General features: G+C 41.9%; 1 protein-coding gene across 2 annotated transcripts in view; it reads left to right on the top strand.

Moving 5' to 3' along the window:
- The window catches only part of LOC136877305 (juvenile hormone esterase), a 92386-nt gene that overhangs the window by 16990 nt on the left and 56187 nt on the right, over window positions 1-19209 (top strand). Inside the window, exons 2-6 of one of the 2 annotated variants that reach the window (XM_067151237.2) lie at window positions 1863-2017; window positions 6701-6838; window positions 12793-12952; window positions 14657-14842; window positions 16908-17110. In XM_067151237.2, the coding sequence (XP_067007338.2) occupies window positions 1880-2017; window positions 6701-6838; window positions 12793-12952; window positions 14657-14842; window positions 16908-17110 (825 nt within the window). In that variant the 5' untranslated portion in view covers window positions 1863-1879. Of the gene's footprint in view, window positions 1-1862; window positions 2018-4901; window positions 5046-6700; window positions 6839-12792; window positions 12953-14656; window positions 14843-16907; window positions 17111-19209 lie in introns of those variants that run through there. The other variant, XM_067151238.2, reaches the window with a different exon arrangement.

Raw genomic sequence — 19209 nt, forward strand, 5'->3', positions numbered from 1 at the left:
TGTGTGTGTGTGTGTGTGTGTGTGTGTGTGTGTGTGTGTGTGTGTGTAGTCTTCATCATCATTTCATCCTCATCACGACGCGCAGGTCGCCTACGGGAATCAAATCAAAAGACCTGCACCTGGCGAGCCGAACATGTTTTCGGACACTCCCGACACTAAAAGCCATGCGCTATTTCATTATTTTTTTCAGGGAACATTTGAGATTCGCGCATTAACATCGTGGATCTCTCTCCGATACAGCATACCCTGCCTTCCTTCATCAATTCCTTTATCAATTTAGTAACTCGTTCTTCATTCGCTAATCGTGATGCAAGTAAAAAAATATGTTCTTATCATTTTATGAACTATGATGATGATCTCTTTGAAATGTAACTCACATCTCCTGTAGATCATCTTCCTATTCAGAAACATTTTTCACGCCAGCCAAAGTCAGAATTTCTATCGTTCACCTGTGTACAAGGTTTCCCATAAGCAGCTGATGTTGAGCATGTGAACTCCACGTTCTGTAGTGCTTTGACCGATATCAACAACATTGTACATTCCGATTGCGCAGTAGCCCCTGAGCTAGCTTTCTACATAAAAGCCCGGGTATAGCCGCCATATTGTGCAATCGCCATAGGCCGTCTCCTTAAGGCCTATGTCTCCCCCATGGCTAGCTTTCTCCATAAGAGCCTATGTATAGCCGCCATCTTGCGCAGTAGCCCCTAGCCCAGGTGCAAGAAGTTAGTCCCATAAGAGCCCACGCTTTAGTTCAGTCTATTCTTAGCTACGGAATTTTGGCATGGGGAGGAGCCTACAAAAATGTAATCAATAAAATACAGGTTGTTCAAAACCTTATATTACGAATAATGTACCAGAAAGGAAGATTATACCCAAGTAGTCAATTATATGCTGAAGCAAATATATTTAATGTAAAACAGCTCTATGCCCTTGAAATATACAAATATATTAACAAAAACAAAAATATAATTGAGAACATTAAACATGAATATTCAACACGCAGTAAGATGAACCACCGTTGTATGTTATACAAACCCAAACTTAGCATAACAAAGCGCAATTTCTTGTACTTCATTCCAAAATTCTTTAATGTCCTTCCCGGTTGTTTACAAACTACTTTATTAGGTCAGAAAATGAGTCTGAAGTGTCTTAAATCCTTTGTCAGGGATAATAAAACTGTTATGGAAGAAATAACTAAATGAGAATATCACGTCACCATATCCAATTTCTATTCAATGCTCCACCATGTGCTGTTGATCATATCCGTCATTCACTCATACCCATGCTCGTATTTCAGGCATCATTTAAAATATATTTCTCACTATGTAATTAATATTCTAAATTACCACACACAAGGTTTCACCTTACGTGGTATTTTACTGATATCTACTCGACTCTGATGAGGTTGGTGTGATATTGTATAATAATAGTAATAATAATAATAATAATAATAATAATAATAATAATAATAATAATAATAATTTATTTAATGTGTGCAAGAGATAGTTAGTAGTTCAATTTATTTTAAGTATTAATATGTGGATAATATGTCCTACTACTTCTGTAATATATGTGGTTTAGTTATAAGATTTAATATTTCTCAAGTAATAATGTTATTAGAAGAGTTATGTATATATAAAACAGAGTCCTGTAAATATGTAAACGACATGTAAACGACATGTATAGCGGCCATCTTGCGCATTAGCCCCTGGCCCAGAATCCCCTTTTTATCCCTGATATTGAGCATGTGAACTCCACGTTCTGTAGTGCTTTGACCGATATCAACAACTTTGTACATTCCGATATCTAAGTGAAATGTGTTCTTCTAGTGACATTCTAATATTTTATTGGCCATGTTTCAGGTCTGAAGATCATCATCATGACTGACACCGTGACAGTGGATGTAGCTCAGGGTACACTGAGAGGAAGGAAGACCAGCTCCAAGAGTGGAGGCACGTACTACAGCTTTCAAGGTATCCCGTACGCCAAGCCTCCTACCGGACCTTTACGTTTTAAGGTAAAACCTACCGCTGTTTATTTTCTAAGGTGTGTGACTCTTATCAGAATAACATACGTAGAGTAATACATTATGAAAGGCAGATATACATATAATCCTTTAAAATATTGGTTTAACGTCGTGCTAATACATAGATTGGCTAGAAGTCGTGCCTGGTATGGACTTGTTAACTGTAAGGACGTGAGAATATTTCCAATAGGTTGAACAGGAAATAGTTATCACATAAAAGAAAGGCTGAAACAGAAATAAAGCAGAGGACGACACACTTCTTTCAATGAATTTGAACATCTTTAGTTGTGGTATAAGTGATGAGGAAGCTGTTTTAGTCGTAATTAAAAATAAATGTGTTCAAGACGGAGGTTATATAAGTAGGTCTGTTAAGAAATACCGTCTTATTGATAAGATAGGCATGAAGGAGTTCTTGAACAGCAAGTTAAGGAGTGTGAAAACAGATATTTACTAAATGTGATAAGGAAAAGTAAAGACTCACTCTATTATATCAGAGAAGAAAGAGATTTAGGAGGAGGTCCGGGTTAGAGAGAAACAGGGTTAGGAATGATTGTGAGAGTAAGGAGAGACTCAAGGAACGTACTAGACAATTGAATTTAACAAAAAAAAGTCAGTTAAGCAAAACATGATTGCAATTATAGTTGGCAGTCATATAGATTTTAGTGAAAAATTGAAAGGTATGTATAGGTTGCCGGCTCCGTGATGTAGGGGTAGCGTCCCTGCCTCTTACCCGGAGGCCCCGGGTTCGATTCTCGACCAGGTCAGAGATTTTTCCTGGACCAGAGGGCTGGTTCGAGGTCTACTCAGCCTACGTGATTACAGTTGAGGAGTTATCTGACGGTGAGATAACGGCCCCGGTCTAGAAAGCCAAGAATAACGGCCGAGAGGATCCGTCGTGCTGACCACACGACACCTCGTAATCTGCAGGCCTTCGAGCTGAGCAGCGGTCGCTTGGTAGCCCAAGGCTCTTCAAGGGCTGTAGTGCCATGGGGGTATGTATAGTTACTTTAAGGCGGAAAAAGATTACAGAACTTGACTTCAGGAATCGTTAATGGAGAAGAAGAGTGTATATGCGAGGGTTTACAGAAGGCATAAGTATTTATTAAGCAATATGTAAAGATAGTTGAACATTAGGATAATGTGCAGGTAAAGGAGGTGAGTAATATGAGTGAAGAAGTTAAATTTACCCGCGATAATTAAGATATTTACGAAAAGTTACAAACGCTGAAACCTAGAAAAGCAGCTGGAATTGATAAGATTTCTGGGGATATACTAAAGATAATGGGTTGGATTATGGTACCATATCTGAAGTACTTATTTGGTTACTGTTGTCATGAACGACCTATGCCAAATGAATGGAGAGTTTAACCCTAGGTTCTGTATACTCCAGCCTGTGTCTCGCCCATACCGGTGTCTCGTTCGAGTCTCCTCTGTCGGCCTGTAATGTTGGTTATCTGTAGCGTATTTTTTAAACAGTAATTTAGCTAACATTGTGTTTTGAATTTCCAGTATGTTAATTGTTGCCATATTGTGGTAGAAAGTTGTGTATATGTTGTGGTCATCTATTCAGTGGGTGACCACGCCCAATGATGCTTAACTGTGTACGTGTGTAGTGTAGTGTAGTGTGTGTGTGTGTGTGTGTGTGTGTGTGGTGTTTATATGTGTGTTAGGTGCCCAAGGTAACGTTCTCATTCAGTGACATGGCTAGCACAGTGTTTCTGTATACGATGTGGCTCGCCCTGATAGTTTAGGCCAGGGCCTCTCAGGGTGCATGCGCGTGGTGCATGCACTGTGCACGGTGCAAAAGACGACTTGGCTTGGTTGACCAGAGTGCAGACCCCCCACTCCTCGATTTGGAGCAATAGCGCTTACTCTCTCTTTCCTCACACCTGTCTCGCTCGCTCTGCCTGTCTCCCTCTGCCCCACTTGCGCCGTAGCGCTCCATATCCGGGCTGACTTGAGCCGAGTATAGGCGAGTTGAGCCGAGCTTAGCCGAGTAGCCCAGAGACGAAGCGTTCATCCGAGCCATGCCGAGCGGCAGCGATGCACAGTGCACGGAGCTGTTGCGCCTCTGTCTGCACGCGTGAGATTTTGGGCGTTTGAGAGGCCCTGGTTCAGGCCTTCCCTAGCATAATGTTGCGTTCGGAAGTCTGCAACGCTGCATCGTATTTTAAGTTCGCCACTTGCTCTTTTTAACATATAAAAGAGCAAGTATCTGCGGATGTTAAATATGAATGAGTTAACAGCATCTGGAGATGTTAAATTTGAAAAAATCAGCATTATTATTTTGCAGCATGTAGTATGGAGTGCTCCCGCCTCGGTTTCCGAGTGTTCCAGTGCTTTTTAGTGCTGCTTTCAGGAAGTGAGGACTTGGCGCGTTTACTGGGCGAGGATGGCTGCTGGGCTGGGGGGGGGGGGGGGTTAGCTTAGGTAAGAATCAGTTGCTTGGTTGGCATGGTGGGATATGGTGACTGGTTTCGGGCTGAAAGTAATTTAATGAGTAGGTTTATCAGGGCGTAGGGGTCTTGACTGGGCTGAGTGGTGTGTTCGTGGGTGAGAGGTCCAGGGTTCGAAGGGGGCGGGATATTGAGGCTTGATAATGGGGGAGGTGTATTGTGTGCTTGTAGGTGTTTTGCACCAGCCAGACAGAGAATGAGGCGGCGTGACTGCCTTGGCAGTTCGCGCACCTCGCCTGGTCACGTGGCACTATGCAACCAGACAGTGAGGACCGCTACATCTGTTACAACGCTCTCTGAGCACGAGGCTGCAGAGTGGTTCAGCCGAAGGCAATTGAAACATTGTGTGATGAGTGTTGGGTGGGAGGGGGTGCGGGTTCGAGTCTCTGTGGTGTTAGAGTACCGTGCTGGTGGTTTCCTAGACTTACGGGCAGGTTTGTTAAGCCTGCTCCCAGTCTGAGTGTACTTGGATTGCGTGTCCGTACCCGGTTGTGAGACTAATGGGGTCCCAGTCCCGTGTTTGGTTGCTGGTGGGGGGCAGAGGGGAGAGTCTGTGCTGATTGGTAAGTCATCTGTCTGTGTTGTCTGGTGTTCGTGGTTTGGGTGGGTTTGTGAGAATTTCGTGAATGATATACGTGTTGATTCCCATAGGGAATCTGAAATATTTGTTCCGAATGAGTAAATTTATAATACCAATATAAATGGTCCGTTATTGGACATTATAAATTTTCCAGCTAACTCATTCCTGGTTGCCAGCGTTTCAGATTCACTATGGGAATCAACATCTATATCATCTGATGGCCAAGCAGGCATCAATTTTTGATAATGAGACGAAGTGTCTCATAGTGCATTGGCACTGCCGGTGGCTACAATTAGCCTACGCAGTGGCCTCCACGGTATGCACTAGCCAGCGTATTGGTATGTGTGCTAGGTACCAACTGATGAGCCCAGCCTAGCACACGAGGGCGAAACGCTGGCAACCAGGAATGAGTTAGCTGGAAAATTTATAATGTCCAATAACGGACCATTTATATTGGTATTAATTTCGTGAATGTTAGTGGTGAAGGGTTTGTTTGTGCTGCTGTATGTGTTATGTCTGGCTCAGTTTGGGTGGCTGCTCCTGCGTCTGGAGTATATCCAAAGCAAACTCTGTAACGGATGTCCTGAGATTTTAGATGTTCAAATATTGCATTGTAGCTTTACTCTGTATCCATAGGAAAGATGATAATGCATCCGTCACAGAGCTCCTGCAAGAGTTGCACGTGTTTAATGACAGGCTTGATGGCTGAGTATGTGTTTTTGCGGTGGTCATACCGCGCGTTTTGTCTTTGGTGTTTGTTCAGGAATCGGTCAATTGGCATGGGGAATATGAAGGGGTCATATCTGGAATCACGGGCGTTGGTTCGGATTTCTAGTGGTTGATCGAAAGGAGGGGGGGGGGGGGGTGTCGAGGTAATTCGTGGACATGATTTGAAACGGGAGTGTCGGGTTCTCGGCTGCTCAATCCACCGAGGTGGTCCCGACAGAATTGGAGGGTTCTTGGGGTTATTAAAACACTGGAACGGTCAAACTCAATGAGAGGACCGGCGCGCTGGTAGGTGCTCCCTCAGTAGGCACGGTCGAAATAGGTTTAGTTTTGTCGTGTCACAACGGGACAAGCTTCGAACCAGAGACCACACTGAGGGCTCTGACAAATTTGCTTCGTGCCTGCGTTGAGCTTGGCTAACAGGCGGTGGTGAGTTCTGCCTATTCTTGGTGGCAGTTGGCGATTGTTGCGTTTGAATAGGCTGTGATGCAGTTGGCCTATCAAATCATGGGAGTCTAATGACGAAAATGAGGTCTATTTGACTGAATTGGTGGCTACACTTCTAGAATTAAAATAGATGAATCATTATTTGATTCTGTAATTATTAGGAAGGGGGTTTCACAAGGCAATATTATTGGATCTTTAGGTTTCTTTTTATACTGTACAAATTATATGATAAAGAACTAGAATCACATATGAGGTTTCCTTGTGGATGGTGTTATATTCTATAAAGTAATAAATATGTTACAGAATTGTGAGGAACTCCAAAGAAAGATCTCGACGAAGTTGTGAGAAGAACGGCAGACAATTCTTTGCTAATAAGAAAGATTTTTAAGGAGCAATTTTACATTATTTCTTAATTATGGATTAAAGTGAAATATATTCTAATTACGTACGTCACATTTCTTACAGGTAGCAGAACCTCCTGAGCCGTGGGTCGGAGTTCGAGACGCATTACAAGAAGCCGGAAAATGTACACAATTCAATGTCTTCATGAATCAATACGAAGGCATCGAAGACTGCCTGTATCTCAATGTGTATTCACCAAAAGTAAGTTAAATGCGACCATTTTTCTCTGGATGTCCAGTAACTTTGTACAATGCGAGTAGCGATTTCACTTGCATAGTCCATGGGCAGTAAAGGAAAGCAAATAGGAATTTTGGAAAGGGAATCACAATCCAAGGAGAGGAAATCAAAACCCTGATATTTACCGATAATATCGTTATTTTATCTGAGACTGCAAAAGATCTGGAGAAATTGCTGAATGGTATGGACGAAGTCTTGGGTAAGGAGTACAAGATGAAAATAAATCCAAAACAACAGTAATGGAGTGCAGCCGAACGAAGTCAGGTGATGCAGGTAATATTAAATTAGGAAATGAAGTGTTAAAGGAAGTAGATGAATACTGTTACTTGGGTGGTAAGATAACTAACGATAGCAGAAGTAGGCCCTAACGAGGGCATAAAAGGCAGATTAGCACAAGCAAAGGAGGCCTTTCTTAAGAAAATAAATTTTCCCACTTCGAATATTGGTATAAGAATTAGAAAGACGTTTTTGAAGACTTCCGTCTGGAGCGTAGCATTATATGGAAATGAAACATGGACGATAACTAGTTCCGAAAGAAAGAGAATAGAAGCTTTTGAAATGTGGTGTTACAGAAGAATGCTGAAGGTGAGATGGACAGATCGGATCACTAAGAGATACTGAATTGAATTGGTGAGAGGAGATCGATTTAGCTAAATTTGACGCGAAGAAGAGATAGAAGGATATGACACATTTTAAAACACACAGGATTTGTTCAGTTGGTTCTTTTTTGAGGGAATTGTAGGGGGTAAGAATGGTTGGTGTAGACCAAGGTATGAATATGACAAGCAGATTAGAGCAGATGTAGGATGCTGGAATTACGTAGAAATAAAAAGGTTAACACTAGATCGGGTGGAATGGAGAGCTGCATCAAACCAGTCTATGGACTGATGACTCAAACAACAACAACAGCCCATGGGGCTCTCCGGCTCGGATGGTGAGCAGTACCGTTCTCAGCCCAAGTTGGTGTGTTTGATTCAGGCTCACTGCGACTGTACGTGCTGAAATACACCACATTCGTGTCGATAGACTTAACTCTTCGTGGCCATCCCAGCATTATCCGACAAATTGGCTGAATGGTCAGCGTCGAGGCCTTCGTTTCAGAGGGTCCCGGGTTCGATTCCAGGCCGGGTCGGGGATTTTAATCACCTCTGATGAATTCTTTTGGCCCGGGGACTGGGTGTTTATCCCAACACTTTCCTCTTCATATTTAGACAACACACTACACTACCAACCACCACAGAAACAAGCAATAGTGATTACATCCCTCAATACAGGGTTGGCGGCAGGAAGGGCATCCGGCCTTAAAACAGGGCCAAATCCACATGGCATGTTTAGCTCCAGGAAGTTCCATGAATCTATCACATTTCCACGTTTCTGATCGACTTTTGGGTTCGTGATAACCCCTATGCCCTACAATTTCTAGAAAGGATATACTGCGTATAATGCCTTTCATGACAACATATCTGTGTGAGTGTATCGTTTCTGCTCTCACACAAATGAAGACGAAGTACAGAAACAGAGCCAATGTGGAGGCTGATCTTCAGTTCGAGTGACTACGCTTGGAAAACGCTCGGTCTCACTGATCCAACAGCCGCAACAAGAGAAATTTTTCAATTAAGTTCTGACTGTGCATTTATAAAGTATCTTTATGTAAATTAAATTTCAAAAGAAAGTAAATATTAGTCCTAAATTTATAAGAATAAAATCAAGCATTGTATCATTACAAAATTCTGTTTCTTGTATACTGAATGCAGTATTAAGTTCTGTGGCTAAGGGGTCCTTCCACGAACCTACTACGCTGGCGTAGAGGGGGAGAAATGATACTCCCACGTGGCGCGTCCCAGATGGCGGATAGAGGGGTCCTAACCGCCTTGCCGGCAGACCTGAGGGAAATAAAATACCTCTCGCGGACCAAACACACAACCCCCCTGTGGGTGGGGGACGCAGATGAAGAATACACGCACGGTATCCCCTGGCTGTCGTAAGAGGCAACTAAAAGGGGCGATCAAGGGATGATTGTATTAGAACCATGAAACTATTTGTGATTAGTACCACCACGCGGGGAACACCATGGATCGCTTTTACTTACGCGTAGTACCACTATGTTAGGTAGAAAATAGGTTTGTGATTAGCAGCAACTGAGTGCGTTGCCGGCTTTCACAGTACCTGTGATTAGTACCACTTTTGGAGCGACACCATGGTTCTAGCTTGCCTATGATTAGTACCCACTACATGAAGAACTCTACGGGATAATGCGGGGTCCCTGTGGTTAGTACATTATGTGATGAATACCATAGGTTTGCGTTGCCTGTAAATGGCACCGCAATGTGCGAAACACCATAGGTCTGTAATTACGTGTGCAAATTTCATTACCTGTGAGTGGTACCATAATGTGTGGAATACCGCGAGTCTACGCTACTTTAGATTAGTACCGCAACATGACAAATACCATGATCTTACTTTCCTAGCCATAAGTACCATTATGAGGGGCCGATGACTTGGATTGTGGACCCCTTTAGACTGCAAGCATCATCGATTCTGCACTGTGCTTTAGAAGCAGTCCCTTGGTCAGTAATACCTTTGTTTTACGTCAGTTTCTGTGAATGTGAGGCATTGCGGGTCGGATCCAATTATTGTTTTAAATTCATATCTATCCATTCATTCTCCGTCCTCACGTTTTTAATTCTTTTCAGTGGAGGATTTTGGAATTTTATTTTGTCAATACATTTCGTCTCATTTCATACCATTAGGGGCCGATGACCTAGATGTTAGGCCCGTTTAAACAACAAGCATCAGCATCATAAGCTGTCCTTAGACATGTAGGTGATATGCTCAGGGGCCTCAGTGACAGAAAGTTAGGGAAACCCTGGTGTAGAGGGTATTCTGAGAGTTGTTCGTGAGAGCATTGCTTATTAGTCGTACGGTACACGTACAATTCAAGGCAATGAGATCCTCTTTGGCGGCTTTTAGTTCCGGGAGTGTCCGATAACATGTTCTGTTCGCCAGTTCTGAAGCTGCTTTTCCCACTGCATGTACCACTGTGTAAATGCCTTGTTGTCTGAAGGCATGGGTGTAATTGTATGCGCTAGGAATGGGAAGGAGGAGGCCGCGGCCATGAGAAAATACCATCCCGGCATTTGCCTGGAATTGAAACAATTAAATTACGGAAAAAAGGATCTCCGACGATGGCCGACAGGGGAATTGAACTTACTGCACCTGTCTTCAGAGTTGCTAGAAAACAATAACACTAATTTAACCTGTTCTGTCATCAATGAGAGAAACTTGTGGCTTTTTTACAAAACGGATCCCTGTTACTTCCAGGACCATACCAGGTGATATGTTGCGGTGGCTGCTATGAAGTGGTATGAAGAGAACAATGTCACCGATTAAATAGCCTGCTTTCGGTCCCGATCTGAATCTCATTGAATGGGACGAATTGGACCTGTAATGGAGCTCTGGAGAGACGCAAACTACTTCCTTTACTCAACTGTCTGAGAGGTTGAAAGAGGCATGGTGGTACGTTCCAATGGATGCCGTAGTCGAGAGTATGGCTTACAGGGTTTCTGCGGTTATACGTAGTAGCACGGGGTGGCTTCAGCAGACTATGGCATAACAAAGACTTGAGATAAACACAAGTATTTAATTATGTTTGGTAGATAATGTCAAGTCCGCCTCTGTGGTGTGGTGCTTAGTGTGATTAGCTGCTACCCCCAGCGGACAGGTTCGATTCCCGGCTCTGCCACGAAATTTGAAAAGTGGTACGAGGGATGGAACGGGGTCCACTCAGCCTCGGGAGGTCAACTGAGTAGAGGGGGGCTCGATCACCACCACAGCCATCCTGAAAGTGGTTTTCCGTGGTTTCCCACTTCTCCTCCAGGCCACGGCCACGGCCGCTTCCTTGTCTATCCCTTCCAAACTTCCCATCCCCATAAGGACCCTGTTCAACATAGCAGGTGAGGCCGCCTGGGCGAGGTACTGGTCATCCTCCTCAGTTGTATACCCCGACCCAGAGTTTGAAGTTCCAGGACGCTGCCCTTGAGGCGGTAGAGGTGGGATCCCTCGCTGAGTCCGAGGGAAAAACCGACCTTGGAGGGTAAGCAGATTAAGAGAGAGAGAGAGAGAGAGAGAGAGAGAGAGATAATGTAAAATATGCCATGCCCTTTGGTACAGTAGATATCACATTTCAATTATCTTGTATGGAACCAAACCCCATTGGCGTGACTTCTAATTTCAAATGTCCTAAATAATTTGGCAGGAATTCATTGCGCTTGAGTTGGCAAATTCATAAGGAGGGAAATAATAATAATAATAATAATAATAATAATAATAATAATAATTGTACCGGGCGGTACACCTCCACGCCGCTTATTTTAAATTTGCGCCAATTGAAACTCCTCTGCTGGAGGAAGCCTGAACTTTATCTACGGAATTAATTTTCAAGTTTCTCAGAAGATGTCACTACTGGGAAATTTTGTAGTTTCTGAACTGTGTTGTTTTCGACGTATTTTTGTTTTGCTTGTAGTAAGAAGTGTGAACATTCTCTTCTAGAGGACACTACTGAAGATCAACAATAGTGCACCCTAGTGCGAAGTGAAAGAACTGTTTTTTGGAGAAAATTTTATTTCAAAAGTTTGTTTCTTGTTAAATTTCTTTCTGTTATTGTTTAAGTTGGCTGTATACCCCTTTCTTTCCCCTTGTTTTGTATTTAGCCAATCCCGAATTTTTAAAATTAATTTCTAACCAATCAGGTGTATCTTCTCCAAAGGGGATATGTTGCTGTACCCTAGCCAATAAATGATTGTGGGCGGGTGTTTTTCTTCCTGAAACGCCTCGAACTTTCTGCGAGAGTATATAAACTGCTGATTTTGGGGTCTCTGCGCCACTTCTGTACCATCTTTCAGTGTGTAAAGTACGTAGCAGGGGGCGGGAAGCGCCTCTTTCTTCGGGCAGCAGCTCAATAACCAGGTAATGGCCCTTTAATAACTTCTTTTCTTGCTAGCTCAGCAGTTTAACTCTCGGGGCGGGTCCGAAGCGTTTCCACCATGTAACCTTTTCCTAAAATGTAACTACTCTTAGCACCTATTCTCTTTTAAAGCTACATATTGGGATAGAGAGTGCTTAACCCTCTCGAGCTCCCACTCATATTGCCTTGAGGTGAACTTATTTCTCACAACCGATTCTTCCTTAATGTAAGGTAAATTGTTCTTTTCCAAAGTCACCTCTGTAGTATGGGATTAGCCCTTGCATTAGCGGCCTAGAGCCAGATTAGGTTTTAAACAAAATGTATTAGGAGCGCAGATCGCCTCCTCTCAAGTGGTTATTTTTGAGGTCATGTAATTAACCTTTTTCTTACTTAATAGGCCTCAGTAGGTTGGGTATTTTACCCCTGTATCTATGTCCTTAGAGGACAACTTGAAGGTGGAGTTTGGTGTGGCCTTTAATAGGCTTAATGTTGAGAGCGAGTGGCTCTTTCTCGAAAATTGAGTGTTGTATGCCTCGAGGAGGCTTTACTGTGTAATTCGGAGCAAGTGCTCCGGGGCATGATTGGGGTCTTCTGCCCCTTTGTTGAATTTCTGTATATCGTGAGATTGAGCTAATTGTTCATGTATTGTGGGTTTGGCTCTCGGAGCCCATCCTGTAACTCTGTAATTGTACATTCTCGTATAGTGGCTTTGCTACTCTGTACCTGCCATGCTTGTTATTTCTTAATTTTGAAAAGAAAATATAACCTTGTTAAATTTTAAATTCACTTTAATTTCGTAGCCTGAGACCTGTTCACCCCCCCCCCCCCGCACCTTCGTTCACCTCTAACTACCACGGAAAACTCCGTAACAATAATAATAATAATAATAATAATAATAATAATACCGGTAATAATAATAATCAAGTTAACAATCTTGCTTGTGCTATATTCACAGTTGCCGGGGAGTGGATCAGAGAAACCTCTGCCGGTCATGGTGTGGATCCACGGCGGAGGATTCGTGTTTGGATGTGGCAACACTGACATCCACGGACCCGACTATTTGGTGGATGCAGGAGTCATAGTTGTCACTTTCAACTACCGCCTTGGAATTCTAGGTGAGTATCTAACTTATTATGTATTATTGGAGTTATTAAACTCTGTACTGTATCTTCCTGTAGATAACTTGAATTTTATTTAATTTGTGGAATTCATTTATTTAAAATTAAATTGGATATCTTTCTCACAATTAGTTCAGCATAGCAGGTGGGACTGCCTGGGCGAGGTACTGGTCATCCTCCCCAGTTGTATCGCCCGACCCAATGTCTCACGCTCCAGGACACTGCCCTTGAGGCGGTAGAGGTGGGATCCCTCGCTGAGTTCGAGGGAAAACCAACCCTGGAGGGTAAACAGATTAAGAAAGAAAGAAAGAAAGAAAGAAAGAAAGAAAGAAAGAAAGAAAGAATTTGGCCGTGTTTGACTGTTACATGAACAATGGTGTTAATATACCATGTTTTAAACAAAATATCTATTTAAATTAACATATCATGTGCCATGTGGTCAGCACGCCTCCGAAGTATCGCCAATGCAAAAACGAAAACTTGTTTAATTCATAACGCTGGTTAAAGAGCAAAACTATTCGTTTTATAAAGCTTCGAAAGAGTGTGAGGTGCCATGGTCCACTCTAAAATATCTTTTTAAAACGGACTAAAGTTGAAGACGATGTCGGGCACTGCGTCCCTAAACTAGGCAAACCGTTTGCTTTGTCGGTGAAGATGGTACAACGAATATATAAATATGTTATCGATATGCAGGAAATGGGATTCGGTTTGACAGTTTTGCAAACATGGAAGTTTTTTATTGGATATTTTGATGAAATGAAGGATACTGTGACATCATGATGTTTGTGATGTGTGTTTGTTTTTTATTCGTGAATTCTCCCCCTCCCACCCCGTAAATTGTATTTTCTCTTCACGTCCTTGTTAGGTTTGTTTTATAAAATAAGGGATATTTTAATTTTATAGAATAAATAGCGGTTTGAATGGTATTTTAATGGATTTAATTTAAGCATCACGAACTTACCAAGGTACTATCACGAAATTACCAAGAATATCACGAAATAACCGTGAAAAAAGGCGTAAGTTGCATAAAAAAAGTAAGTTAAAATATTATTTCATCCACAAATATTAACGACCGAAATGTCAATCTAATGAAATACAACTTGCACATGTGTAAATATTGGCACGATTTTACGGTATTTAAATAAGTTCCAAATTATCACGAAATTACCAAATTCCTGTAATAACCACGTATGTTCAGTAGGTCCGGACCTCATCTCCGTTTAGTAATTTGAAAATGGACCTATGTGAGTTTTTTTTTTTTTTTTTTTTGGCTAGTTGCTTTACGACGCACCGACACAGATAGGTCTTATGGCGACGATGTGTCAGGAAAGGCCTAGGAATGGGAAGGAAGCGGCCGTGGACTTAATTAAGGTACAGCCCCAGCATTTGCCTGGTGTGAAAATGGGAAACTACGGAAAACCATCTTCAGGGCTGCCAACAGTGGGGTTCGAACCCACTATATTCCGGATGCGAGCTCACAGCTGCGTGCTCCTAACCGCACGGCCAACTCGCCCGGTCTGTGAGATGTAATTGGTGGTTCCTGTTTAAGGGGTTACGTACGATTGCGAAGTGTGGCACATCACACATGTTGCATGCTTGTCCGATCGTCCACCTCTGAAAGTTTCGTAACGATTGTCGTCAGGAAGTCCAGCAGCGTTCCTAGTCACATAATTTATGATGCTACATTATTATGTGTTTCAGGTTTCCTTTGCTTGAATGATCCCGCAGCTCCAGGCAATGTTGGTCTCAAGGATCAGGTGGCAGCACTGCGCTGGGTACAGAAAAATATTGCCAAGTTCGGCGGAGATCCTAACAATGTCACTATCTTCGGTGCGAGTGCGGGAGGAGGTTCAGTACATTTCCACATGCTGTCACCTATGTCTAAAGGTAATTTAAATTTAATCATGTGAAAAAGTATTAAACAATATTTTATGTATAGTTTCAAACTTTGCTTAGTTCTTTAATTCTCCCTTCCGACATAATACGAAGTTTATCAGTCAGTTCACTAGTATACAGGTGATCAGAAACCGGGTATGTGGGCGTTAAAGGGTTGGTCATACTGGCAACTAATTTGAGAAAAATAATTCGATATCTCGCGACGTTGTCATGATATCAACTGCTCAAGTTAGCCAATCTGATAGCTTCGCGGGCGAATTCAAATGGTCTTTGCATGGTGGTGTTGCTAAACCTGTACTTGGCTTAAGAAAAACTTATCTAGGGGAGGGATTTGAGCAAGGATCTCCGAACTAACACGATCGCACCATAGCAAGTACGCTACGGTGAAACCGGCTGAAACTCATGGTCTCCTTGTGTTTGATGCTGATTTATCGGCATGGCTCTTAAGCCAGTCTTATAGGCCTACCACGTGTAGATTTAGCAACACCGCCTCGCAAATCCCATTTGAATTCACCCGCGAAGCGATGTAATTGGCTAACTTCAGCAGCTGATAACAAGACAACGACGAAGGATATCGAATTATATTTTTCAAATTGTTTATCAGTATGACCAACCCTCTAACGCTCATAAACCCGGTTCACGTTGTTTCCGACCACCCTGTGTAACCGGAAAGACAAAGAGTTCAAATGCCCCGTTAGTAAAGTTAGGAGATGTACATCAAAGATATAAGTACGCGGGTGGTATTAATTAAACTGAGTTGGTACGAGTGACGTGTATTCGGTAGCAAAGTGGGTGAGAGATATCCTAAATACTTCACATCAATAAAAACTTTCCAATCAACAAGGAACTCGCACAGGAACGTTGATCAATAATATTACTCCTATCTTACCGCCGGGATCTTTATTTTCACACTTGTTACCATTACTGTGGTTTAGGCCCAATTTTACGACGGATTCCCTTCCTGACATCAACCATTTGTGCAGAAATGTATTTTTAAAAATCGCGTTTTATAGTAGTGGTAGTGTGATGAGTTATATGAAAATAAAGCCTCCGACATAGACTAATTAATCAAACACGACAAAAATACTCGACCCACCCGAAAATCGAACCCGGGATCCGCTAAAACGTAGGCGACAACATTGACAATTCAGCCAGAATGACGGAAAATATTCAGACTAACAAGTAAAAATAATAATAGTAGTAGTAGTTCAATGTTAATAGAGCACATAGTGAATGGAATTCGCACTTATTATCTTTACCTAATATGCAATGCGTAGGCTATATATATAAAAAAATTGAAATAATTTATACAATGGCCTTTTCCAATTGGTTTAAAAGGTCTGCCATACACAATTCTCCACCCCTCTCTTGTTCAATACGTCCTCCTGAATTCTTCCTCTGTCTCTCCTCCTTGACCGCATACACTCGTATACTAGTAACTGGTGTCCCATTACCTCTCTTCACTTTCTGTGCAGATTCTGCATTCCTTTTGAACTTTAGCCCAGTACATGTCGGCCAGAGCTTCATTCCCGCACCTCAAACTAGAAACTGGTCTTGCTTGTGTCCTCTTCTGCATAGGTATTGCGGTAGATCCATCGTTCTAATATTCGTGTGTATTTGGCAGTACTGAGCTCCCTCGATCTTGTTAAATCTGACTTGCTACTGTCCCTCCTATACAAGCTATCGAGATCGTCTTCGTCTTATCCCCACGTCCTTCTGACTTCTGGTAACAGGCAGTTTCGGCTGCAATACTCCCGTCGTTTCATCTCCCATGTGGATAGTCCTTCATTCCTGCCATCTGTTTCTTTCAAGCATCACTTCAGTATTTTGCTTGATGATTTGTGTCGTATCTTTGGTTCGAAGTTTGCTACTCTTTATTTTGCCTTATGCATAACTGGAACAATTCAACCAACACAGTGCGGTTGCTAAGGAGACATTACTATAATTCTGCCAGGAAGCAAGTTGGGAAGGATTCTTTGCATTCTATTCTTGACTAAATGTGAGAATTGTTCTGTAAGCGGACTAACTATTAATTTACCAAATATTTCTGTCGCAGGATTATTTTCTCGAGCAATAGCTCAGAACGGAGCAGCGGTTAACCCTTGGGCAATACAAAAGCATCCTCGAGAAATGGCGTTTCGAGTGGCTGAGAAACTTGGATACACCGGCAAACATCCTAAAGAGTTGGTGGAGTTTCTACAAGGCATTAACGACATGATTCTTGTTAAGACTGCCACCGAACATGGCTTTAGCGAGGAGGTAAGCATTCTTTTTATCACAGTGATTTACGGCCGGTGGGCTTCACGTTTCCATTCCATTGCATTTATGTAAATTTATGAAAAATGTAAATTCCAGTGTTACATCTTAGAGAGTAGAAAATGAAGATGAATGTATGTGGCCATTTCTTTATGTTTCTGAAGAAACGGTGGGCACTGAAGATATTCCTATTTTTTTTTTATTGGCATAACTTTTTTCGTCATTCTTATATTTAAATGGTAGACAGTGCAGAAAACAAAGGCTTTGAGCTTCAAGAGAAGTGCAGCGAGTATGATATGAACATTAGCATTTTCGAGAATAAAAGGAGGAAATCTAAGGGTCTGAATGTCAGGACGGGAGTACAAAACTGAAAATGGTGAATCACTTCAAGTATTCAAGATGGGTAATCACCCAGGATGATAGTTACTAAGCGAAACTGAATAATGATGCAGCAAATCTAACGCTATGAGCTGACAGTTACGATCAGCCGTGTTATGTAAGAAAGAAGTAAGCTTGCGTCGGTCTGTTCTCATACGGTCTTCGTAGCACGGGAGTGAAAGCTGGATGGACACAGGATATATCTTCATTAGTTGAAAGTAACAGCTATGAAAGTGACGAGAATTATTGTTGGTATAAACAGATGGAAAGAATGGCAGTAGGGTACTCCGGTTGAGAAAACAAAGGATAAGTTAGGAATAAACTCAATGGATAAAGATCTACGTACAAATCAGCTTCAGTGGTGTGGCCATGCGAAGTGAATGGAAAAAGGTAAGTTACCTCGAAACATAATGGACACGTCCGTGAGGTAAAAAGAAGCAGATGGAGACAAAGCCTCAGTTTTTAATTATTTGTATCAATATTAAACAAGGCCACGGAGCTAGTTGCAAATACAGGATTGTGGAGGTGGACAGTTAATCTAAAGAGGCTTGCAGACTGAGTGATTAGTGGCATAGCAGTCTAAAATGAAGATGAATGTATGTGGCGACTTCTTCGTGTTTCTGAAGAAACGATAGGTAAGTGTCCTGAATGCTGTAGAATAGATAACTCAAAAAATTTAAGACATCCCATTGTTTGAGTGATTATCTTTTATGGGACGTTGAAGGGATCATGTTTAGAATGTGACTTCCCACCAAGCGGTCCACCAACAGTGAAAGTCACTGCAAAATCTCCTCACTCCTTCGTTGTCGAATATGCAAGGATGAAGGGCGAAATAGGCATACCATTTTCTATCGCTCGATGACCATGCTAGTGTATACACAAGCCTTTAGAAATGTTTGTAATAATAACTATTTATAGTTCTACAACATCTAGCAAGTAAATATAATCTCTTCATAGAAAAAACTAAATTATCTCATGAACTTCGAACTGTTATCTTCGCGTATGTGTTTGAGCCAAAAAATTAATATACACAAGCGTCCTAATCAATGACGAATGTGTGTGAAATTCAGTGTGGAGTACGCTGAAGAGATTAAAGTAATTTTCTGTTGGCATCTTCACCTTCTTCATTCCATGGGTAAGCTTCGCTGGATTAAAATTCTTACTCTGGTCCCAGTTAATTCAGGAGTCACCGGAGCCCATCCTGGTTCATTTTATGATTTGATCGAAGGATTAAGGATGACTGCCCTTTTTCATACCACGTGATATTTCAGATAACAATTCCATGCTAGGATCCATTGGTATTAGAACGCAATTTTAAGGAATTCATAATAAAATAAATCACAGATATTAATGGACTTAGTCCTGACAGGGAATAATATGTATCAATGTTGTAAGTACCTATTTGGTTTTGTTGTTTGGATCATCACTCCGTAGCATGTTACAATGCAGCCTAATCCATCCTGTGCTAACCTCTTCATTTCGAAGTAACCCTTACACCCTGTAATGACTCTAATCTCTTTACCATATTCATGTCCTGTCCTCATGCGCTTCCATAAATATCGAATTGAACAAGTCCTGTTTGTTACAATATGTGTTCTACTTTCTCACTCTTCTGACAAATTCAGTAAATCGTTCTCCCTTCACCAATTTCATTCAGTGTCAGTTAATTAGTGGCCCGGTACACCCATTTCATCATCAACGTTATTTGCTGACACAGTATTTCA

Source organism: Anabrus simplex, chromosome 7 (assembly GCF_040414725.1).
Source record: "Anabrus simplex isolate iqAnaSimp1 chromosome 7, ASM4041472v1, whole genome shotgun sequence".
Lineage (NCBI taxonomy): Eukaryota > Metazoa > Arthropoda > Insecta > Orthoptera > Tettigoniidae > Anabrus > Anabrus simplex.